We start from the raw sequence: 10,162 nt of genomic DNA, 5'->3' as shown, positions 1-10,162 counted from the left end.
TTGTGCAGAAATCCATATCATGCCAAAGGGTTCACATACTTTTTCTTGCAACTGTATCTGTATAGGGACATGTATCAAGACCGTATTTTTCTTCGCTGGTGATCTCCTCTTCGCAACTGAAGGATGTGTCTACACCAGAAAACTGGCATGGGTAAAACGATAAATTCTCTCCATGCTTCTTATTGAAATAAAGTTTGAAAAGTTATATATTGGGCCTAGAAAAAAGTGTATTTTCATCAATGACTCTAGTTCTCATTCCACCTTGCATAGTTTGTTTTTTCAAATCTACCTCATTTATGGTTTTCTCTTACCCCCTATGCTTGAATCCAACTTCCTGTTCCTGGTTTGTCATGTGCGATTTGATCTTGCCTTAGGGCAGTGATGGCTAACCACCGGCACTCCAGCTGTGGTGAAATGACGACTCCCAGCATGCTTCTTCATTTCTATAGAGTTCTGAGAACAGCCAAGCAAGTGTAGATCTTGGGAGTCGTAGTTTTACCACAACTGGGGTGCCAGAGGTTAGCCTTTACAGCCTTAGGGCAGCGAGCTGTGTCCTGACATCAGCAGATCATGTGACACTAACCACGCCCCTTTGTCTTACCAGTGACGCTTTCTACTTCCTACATTACAAGCCTCCAGTGCAGGACGTTATCAACAGCAACTGAATATCAACACAGATTTGCCGCAGGGTGCAATGATAGCATTGATAGGCTAATAATTTTAGAATAAGGCAGTTTTAATAAATGGCAGTATTTGAGGCAATCGATATAACAGCGGGATACAATTATATTTGAGGCACAACCCCTTTAAATGTATTTTTCTTGCAGTGGTTACGGTATATTACATAAACAAATGACTTCATGTCTGTGCCTTTAGGTCAGACGTCAAGGCTGCTGTGGAGTCAAGAGGAACATCTCTGTTTGCATCAGATACGTTCAAAGATGTGGTTTGATAGATGACTACAATCTGAAATAAAACAATAAAAAATAAAAGTTTTTATTGTACAAGTGAAGTACCATTTGATTAACATTCCCTATATACAGGGCTGCATTCAGGAATTTCATGGCTCTTTATAGGCAATCTATATGCCCCCCACCCTTCTCACATTCGTAGCCATACCAGACATAACTTTTTTTCTTTTATGCGTCATGCCATTTTAACTTCTACCAACTGTAATAATGAGTTTAATGAAGGGAAAAAAACAAGACATTTTTATTTACACTATTCATGCTTCGTTTGGTGGTAAAAGCAGAATTGTGTTATGGATTCCGTTACCATGGACCATAACGCAATTCTATGATGGAATGCATAACGAAATGCCTTTAGAGGCATTCCGTTATTCAATCATTCATAATAGTAGTCTAAGGCCTGCATAACGGACTCCCCTGCATAACGTAAATGGGACGGATCTGTTTTGCAGCCCATAGACTTCTATTATGACGGAATGAATAACGGAATGCCTCTAAAGGCATTCCGTTATGCATTCCGTCATAGAATTGCGTTATGACCCATGGTAATGGAATCCAAACGCAATTCTGCTTTTACCACCAAACGAAGAGTCAACAAATTTCAAAATATGAAATTCGCTCATCTCCACTGTTTACCGATCACCATAAATAATGTAACAGAAGTGGGGTGACACTGTGGGACTGTGAGCACCCTTTTTGGAGGATCAACATTCCTGTGCATCTTCTTCACCATAGATTTATTGTTCACCATAAATAATGTGTTTATTATATTTTGTGGACTATTATAATGACTGGGATACCAAATACTGTTTTGTGATATTCAACAGTAAGCATGTTACAAAAATGCATTTATTGAAATGGTTTTTGCACCCTAATTTTCAGTGTTTTTAGTAACAATAACTGCAGAAAAATGTACCCTTTACCATAAACAAAAATGCTAGAAATAATAGTTAACGTTTTCTGACATAACTTTTATTTGTTAAAGGGACTCTGTCACCACTTTCTAACCCCCACTTTTAAAACTATAGTTCTGTCCATGGAGCCCCTGTGATTTCAATGGTGGTGTTATATGCGAAATCCGCAGGCTCGTTTTGGTAAAAAAACCTTTTATCTAACCTGTCAGTCATGATGATAAGGTGCCCAGGGCGTTTCTCCTGGTCTGAACATGCCGCCGCCGTTGGTGCCCAGCTCCTCCTCTGCCTTGAATTTGCGCCGCCTGAATGTCAGGAAATACGCCTCCGGCTCTCCCTCAGTCCCCCCTCCTTCTTTTCTAAGATCCCGCGCGTGCAGCAGTGTTCGCGTTAGCGGGAGGTTGAGCGAAGTGCGCATGCGCACTTCGCTCAATGAGGCTGAATCGCAAAGTCCGCACGGGCGCATCAGGCACAGGCCTGTGCGCACGCGCGAAATTTTAGAAAAGGAGGGGGGACTGAGGGAGAGCCGGAGGCGTATTTCTTGACATTCAGGCGGCGCAAATTCAAAGCAGAGGAGGAGCTGGGCACAAACGGCGTCGGCGGCGTCGGCATGTTCAGACCGGGAGAAACGCCCTTGGCACCTTATCATCTTGACTGACAGGTTAGATAAAAGGTTTTTTTACCAAAACGAGCCTGCGGATTTCGCATATAACACCACCATTGAAATCACAGGGGCTCCATGGACAGAACTATAGTTTTAAAAGTGGGGGTTAGAAAGTGGTGACAGAGTCCCTTTAAAGGCTATTACACAGGCCTCTGCTGGGAATTGAGTCCCTGACCTTTAAAACGGTAGGCAGTACGCTACCACTAGACTACATAACTTTACTGTGCATGTGTAATCATGTAGTATAATGGTTAGACTTGCTGGTATAGGCTTGGGTTCAATTTCCAGTAAAGACCTGTGAAATAATTTCTTAATAAAATCATAGCAGACAAAAAAAAAAAAACTTTTATTTTCCAGTGCTCATGGTAAAACTAAATTTTTCTGCAAAAACTATTACAATAAATGTGATTATATAACATATTTACTAATAAATATCACAAACAGTATTTAGTATCCCTGTAATCATAATAATAAACTCTTACAATATAAAAAAACCACATTATTTATAGTGATTGATAAACAGTTTGGTTTCCCCTTCATTTCAGTTACATATGATTTATTTAATATTATGCCTGTGAAGAAAACAGTAATTCTACTTAGCAACTTTTTTGAAAATATTAATATTCAGGTTTATAATATATGGTAAGCGTAAATGTAACTGCCATGCAGTAGGTTAGGTGTTCAAATCCCACCAGACACATAAAATTATTTAGTTACTAAAAGTCCATGGGGTTATTGATTATATTGAAATACGATGCAATCTTCAACTTTTCGCTGCTCACGCCAGGTCTAAGATTGTGGAAGGGGAAGGGGATGGGCCGGCAGGCCTGTCTCATACATCACTTTCTATACTTTTCTACGTTTTAGGCGAGAGAACGGTCTTAAAGTAAGCCAGCTTCATAACTTTGGCAGATCCACTGCCAGCTATGGGGCTTTATTAAGACCGGTGTCTAAAACACCAGTCTTAATAAATGACCCCCTGTGTGCTGGGAGAGACCCCCCCCCCCATAACTGTCATTGAAAGGAAAGTCTAGATACTGTAGCGTCATCAGTATTCACTGGACTGAGGATGGCTAAGCCCGTGCCCCCTGACTGCAGTAATGCCAGTAAAGCCCCGATGCCCTGCCTATATAGTCATGTACATCCATATAAAATGTATTTTCTTGTTTTTGATTGTTATTTAGTTTACAGCTTAGAAAAACCTTGTGTTTCCAACTGAAAACTATTATCTTCTGCTGATGATCATGTCACTTTTGAGTATTTCGTAGATTGAATGCACAATAGTATAAAGTTCTGTATGGTCTTTGGGTGTATTAAAGTGTATGTAAAATCTCCATGAATATAAACAGCAACATTTGCTATATAAAAATGTCTAATATATATATATATATATATATATCTCAGATTACTCTGCGCATCTGCTTCTCCCAGTATCCCGACAGCCTGTGACTCAGCCTCAGCAGTAAAACCCTCTCTCACCCAACCACTGGTTTTGCATTACTTTGAAATAAAAGTTAGCTCCAGCCAGGGGCGTAGCTAAAGGCTCATGGGCCCTGGTGCAGTAGTTCAGCTTGGGCCCACCTTTCCTCAGTGCTTTGTGGACCGGCGCAGGGAAGCACATAGCCTTCATGCTGTCTGAGGCAAAAATTGAAATGCCCTCCCATGACAAATTCTTGACCTAACCCCTTCCCTCCAGCCAGAGGTGTAACTTGACCAGCATGCACTTTCTATAATACTGGAGTTTTATTATGCGGCACAAGGGTCTTTGGGCCCCCTCAGGCTCCTGGGCCCGGTAGCGACTGCTACCTCTGCACCCCCTATAGCTACTTCCCTGGCTTCAGCAATTAAGAACACCTCAGTTCAAAGGCTAAGCTAGTCCAGGCCCACACTGATCTCAGTTACAGTAAAGAAGTCACTTATGGAGGCACTTTAAATTCCATTCAAGCCTACATGTGTATCTAAAGCCTCAAGTCCACTTCTATAATATGAATGTATATTGTAAGAAAACATGGTTTACATGCATTATACAGCAGTGCATGGAATGTCCAAGAGGCAACATACTGTCATTTCTCACTCTGCCACTGTGCAAGGTATGTGTACATGGCTTTGTGTGTGCCTGAGACCTAACTCTTTAGTCACTATTCCTCTTAGGGTACAACCACATGGCCTGGTTGTGGGGTGTTCAGGAAGCGTCTGTGCTGTGGTCGAGTACTGCGTGGCCAATTAGCATGGCTGCAGTTGCCTCCTATTTAACTAATGAAGACTGCACTGTATTGCTGGCCTGCATTGTTAATGGCCGAATGTTATTGAAGGTGCCGTGCAGCCATTAACAAGTCAGGCCGACTATACGGTACAGTCTTAATTAGCTAAATAAGAGGCAGCTGAAGCCAAATTGGCCGCCAGGTACTCGACCACAACACCCTCAACCAAGCCATGTCGTCGCACCCTCAGGATAAGTAGGCATTATACAAAGCCTGTTTAGTGAATGAAATAGGCTATAAAATAAGTAGCTTCCATTTTCATGAAAAGAGGATCGGCAGGCAGTTCTGCATGCAAACACACTTGTGGATATGGTAATGCAAAAGATCAGCGTAAAAAGCATTAAAAAAAATGCAGCAACACCATTATAAACAGGCTGAAAGAGATAAAAAGCAATAGATTTGGTTACAAATTTACAGTACAACTTTTATGCAGACCTACGTGTCTATATGGTTACAGACTACAAACAAACCTTGTGTTGTCTGATCCTGAAGAGATGTGTGATGCCATTCCTTTTACCCTCTCTTTTCCTGAATGTATGTTAGCAAGAAGTAGAGGGCAAATGGAAAGTGGTATACTGCAGGAGAAGACGACAAGAGGATTGGGGGTCATTTATAAAATGCTGGTCTTTTATTGTCTTTGCTCTGCCCGAGAATGTGTCTAATTTATGATGAGCATACCTCCTCATAAATTATGCCGATCCTCTGACAGTCTGCTCCTAGATTTAAAATTACTTTTTTACACTATTTTTTTGGTCGGACGAATCCAATTTTTTTTAAATCCGAATCCGACTTACAACGTTAAAGGGGTTATCCTATCATAGACAATGGGGCATATCGCTAGGATATGCCCCCATTCTCTGATAGGTGCGGGTCCCACCTCTGGGACCCGCACCTATAAGGAGAACGGAGTCGGGGAGCGTTGTGGCTGGAGGACCCCGGGTTTCCCGGGGTCCATCCACCATCAGGCACAGCTCCCCGCCTCTCCCAATGAAGTGAATGGGAGTACACCGCGCATGCGCAGCCACCGCTCCCATTTATTTCTATAGGGCCGACGGAAATAGCCGAGCCAGCGCTCGGCTATTTTCGGCGGCTCCATAGAAATGAATAGAGGGCGGCTGCGCATGCGCAGCGCGCCCTCCTCAACTTTCTCCTCTCCGTTCTCCTTATAGGATCCTAGCGATATGCCCACATTGTCTAAGATGGCCAGGGCAGTATAACTATGCCACAAGTGACCCCATTTTGGAAAGAAGACACCCCAAGGTATTCCGTGAGGGGCACGGCGAGTTCCTAGAATTTTTTATTTTTTGTCACAAGTTAGCGGAAAATGATGATTTTTCTTTTTTTTTCTTTTTTCCTTACAAAGTCTCATATTCCACTAACTTGCGACAAAAAATAAAAAATTCTAGGAACTCGCCATGCCCCTTACGGAATACCTTTGGGTGTCTTCTTTCCAAAATGGGGTCACTTGTGGCGTAGTTATACTGCCCTGGCAATTTAGGGGCCCAAATGTGTGAGAAGTACCTTGCAATCAAAATGTGTAAAAAATGGCCTGCGAAATCCGAAAGGTGCACTTTGGAATATGTGCCCCTTTGCCCACCTTGGCTGCAAAAAAGTGTGACACATCTGGTATCGCCGTACTCAGGAGAAGTTGAGGAATGTGTTTTGGGGTGTCATTTTACATATACCCATGCTGGGTGAGAAAAATATCTTGGTCAAATGCCAACTTTGTATAAAAAAAATGGAAAAGTTGTCTTTTGCCAAGATATTTCTCTCACCCAGCATGGGTATATGTAAAATGACACCCCAAAACACATTCCCCAACTTCTCCTGAGTACGGCGATACCAGATGTGTCACACTTTTTTGCAGCCTAGGTGGGCAAAGGGGCACATATTCCAAAGTGCACCTTTCGGATTTCACCCGTCATTTTTTACACATTTTGATTGCAAAGTTCTTCTCACACATTTGGGCCCCTAAATTGCCAGGGCAGTATAACTACCCCACAAGTGACCCCATTTTGGAAAGAAGACACCCCAAGGTATTCCGTGAGGGGCATGGCGAGTTCCTAGAATTTTTTATTTTTTGTCGCAAGTTAGTGGAATATGAGACTTTGTAAGAAAAAAATAAAAATAAAAAATCATCATCATTTTCCGCTAACTTGTGACAAAAAATAAAAAGTTCTATGAACTCACTATGCCCATCAGCGAATACCTTAGGGTGTCTACTTTCCGAAATGGGGTCATTTGTGGGGGTTTTCTACTGTCTGGGCATTGTAGAACCTCAGGAATCATGACAGGTGCTCAGAAAGTCAGAGCTGCTTCAAAAAGCGGAAATTCACATTTTTGTACCATAGTTTGTAAACGCTATAACTTTTACCCAAACCATTTTTTTTTTTTGCCCAAACATTTTTTTTTTATCAAAGACATGTAGAACTATAAATTTAGCGAAAAATTTATATATGGATGTCGTTTTTTTTTGCAAAATTTTACAGCTGAAAGTGAAAAATGTCATTTTTTTGCAAAAAAAATCGTTACATTTCGATTAATAACAAAAAAAGTAAAAATGTCAGCAGCAATAAAATACCACCCAATGAAAGCTGTATTAGTGAGAAGAAAAGGAGGTAAAATTCATTTGGGTGGTAAGTTGCATGACCGAGCGATAAACGGTGAAAGTAGTGTAGTGCCGAAGTGTAAAAAGTGCTCTGGTCATGAAGGGGGTTTCAGCTAGCGGGGCTGAAGTGGTTAAGTTCCGTAGCAGAGAAAAGGGAGGAGGCAGGCCGGGAGGGTGGGCAGGCGGAACGTCACTAACTACGTCACGCGCCTGTGCCACCTGCTTCATTGATAAAGTGGGTGGCGCAGGCGCATGACGTAGTGAGTGACTCCCCGCCCTCCCAGCCTATATCCTCCCTCCTCTCTGCTACAGAACTTAATGTTGTAAGTAATACAGATGGATTACACATGATTATTATATCTTAAAAATGCCTACAGGTTAGATAAGATTATACAACAGTGAGCGGGGTCGGTGCATTAGAATACAGGGACTGCACTGGTCCCCGCTGGTATTTGTCGGATTCGAATTTTATTAAAGTACGTCGTGATTCCAGTCCACGAATCCCACGAATCCAACTTCGTGGATTCCACGGATTCGTCGTCCCACCTCAAATTACAACTGTGTTACCTAAAAATATATAGATTAAAGGCTATGTACACTTTGAGGGGTATTTTTCATGATTGCATTTTACTCAATTAGGGCTAAAAATAATTTTTTCAATTGGTCTTTATTAAAAAATATTGAGCTGTTCTGTTACAAAGGGTTAAAGGGGTTGTCCAGGTTCAGAGCTGAACCTGGACATCCCTCCATTTTCACCCCGGCAGCCCCCCTGACATGAGCATCGGAGCAGTTCATGCTCCGATGCTCTCCTTTGCCCTGCGCTAAATCGCGCAGGGCAAAGGCATTTTTCTGAGTTCCGGTGACGTACCGGGGCTCTCTATGGGGCTGACAGGAACCCCGGTGACGTCACCGGCACTGATGGGCGGGATTTGGCTCTGCCCTAGCCAGTAAAACGGCTAGGGCAGAGCTAAAGCCCGCCCCTCAGAGCCGGTGACGTCACCGAACACACTGCTGGGCGGAAGTTACCGCCCGGCAGTGTGTTATTGTAAACACAAGAGCCTGTGCCCTGCGCGATCTAGCGCAGGGCACGGGAGCGCATCGGAGCATGAGATGCTCCGATGCCAGGCTCAGGAGGGCTGCCGGGGTGAAAATAAGGGTATGTCCGGGTTCAGCTCTGAACCCGGACAACCCCTTTAACTGTTTTTCTAGCTCTGTAAATGGTACTTTCACTTTGTGCTGATTAAAGCCACATCAGTAAAATAAGAATTTTTCTATAATGTGTTTATAAGGTCCGAGATCAGAGATAAGGAGTCCTTCAGCTCCCTGTCTGACAGAGCAGAGAGAACCAGCTACTAGATAAACTCAAAGTTATGCAGGAAAAACGGCTCTGCGTGACGCCAAATTGCAGTGGCCGGGTTTGGGGTGGCCCCAATGCTACGCTGGGTCCCCTGGACACTGTCGAGGTGTCAAAACATGTTGCTGCTCTCCAGAACGCATGGTAAGGCATAATGCATTAATAAAGACCAATTGAAAAAAAGATTTTTAGCTCAAAATGAGTACAATGCAATAAGAAAAAAAATGCCACCAAAGATGTACATAGCCTTTAAAGAGGATCTTTCAATTCATCAGTTTTACTTATAGGAGCTAAATACCTGTACTTGCGGGGTACCCCCACTGATGCTGCCACCCATTTTTTTTTTTAAACATCGCTCCTACCCCCCGCTGTGCCCCCCTGTAATTTTCCTGCTCAGTATGTTAATACTGAGCATCGGAACAGGGAAGAGGAGACGCCAGGGTTTCTCAATGGGCGTCTCCTTATCCCTATCTGTCCCACGATCCAATCACAGCGGAGAGCGTCACAGCCAGGGAGAAAAAAAAGCTCACCTTCTCCCTGGCTGTGATGCTCTCTGCTGTGATTGGATTGCGGCACAGCCAGGGAGAAGGAGACGCCCATTGAGAAACCCTGGTGTTTATTCCTCCCTGTTCCTATGCGCAGTATTAACATACTGAGCGCAAGAACTTCAGGCGGGCACAGCGGGGTGTAGGGGCTATGTTTAAAAAAAACAAAAAACTGGGTGGCAGCATACCCCGCAAGTACAGGTATTTAGCTCCTATAAGTAAAACAGATAAAAGGTCCTCTTTAAGAATTTGGCATAGATTTCTATATGATGGAAGTCAATGGCACACATCTGCAGCATACTTAAAAAAAAATAAAAAAAATACCATCAAAGAAGCCGTGGTGCAAAACTTACAGGTCCTGAGGTGTGGGTCGAGCCCAAACTTACAATTATGCCTTATACTGGTTGGTAACTTCCATATTGGGTGATACAGTATACTTATACTAAATACATTTGTACAGGTTTTATCCTTTTAGTATTTTGTGCAGTGGCAGGGTTTGGGGTGGCCCCAATGCTACACTGGGTCCCCTGGACACTGTCGAGGTGTCAAAACATGTTGCTGCTCTCCAGAAGGCATGGTAAGGCATGGTTCACCCCAATGGGAAATAAGTAAGGGTCTGCAGCAAACCAGGGTGCTTCTTTATTGGAGGAATTCAGGTGCAAAACAATACAGGCAAGGCACAGGGCTGGCTTCTCCAGTCTCCTGCCTGGCAGAAGAAGGTTATGATTCTGAGGAAAGGCTTGAGCTAGCTGTTCCTCTTTCTCTTCAGAAGACTGGTACCCTGGACAAAAGGCCCACAGTCTGTCGCTCAGTAGTCCGAGTGGTTCCTTCGTCACAGGGCTTGTGACCCA

At 43.2% G+C, this 10,162-nt stretch overlaps 1 protein-coding gene across 6 annotated transcripts in view; it reads right to left on the bottom strand.

Moving 5' to 3' along the window:
• Positions 1 to 706: 706 nt before the first annotated feature.
• Positions 707 to 10,162, bottom strand: part of LOC122926882 (membrane-spanning 4-domains subfamily A member 4A-like) — a 57,984-nt gene continuing 48,528 nt past the window's right edge. For 3 of the 6 annotated variants that reach the window (XM_044278398.1, XM_044278395.1, XM_044278396.1), the window contains 2 exons: positions 5,059 to 5,178; positions 707 to 966 (listed from right to left, as the gene is read on the bottom strand). In XM_044278398.1, coding sequence (XP_044134333.1) covers positions 859 to 966; positions 5,059 to 5,178 — 228 coding nt within the window. In that variant the 3' untranslated portion in view covers positions 707 to 858. The remainder of the gene's footprint in view (positions 967 to 5,058; positions 5,179 to 10,162) is intronic. The other 3 variants (XM_044278394.1, XM_044278399.1, XM_044278397.1) reach the window with 2 other exon arrangements.

This window comes from Bufo gargarizans, chromosome 2 (genome assembly GCF_014858855.1).
Source record: "Bufo gargarizans isolate SCDJY-AF-19 chromosome 2, ASM1485885v1, whole genome shotgun sequence".
Lineage (NCBI taxonomy): Eukaryota > Metazoa > Chordata > Amphibia > Anura > Bufonidae > Bufo > Bufo gargarizans.
Note: the sequence above shows the minus strand (reverse complement) of the source record. Positions and strands in the feature narration are given on the sequence as shown.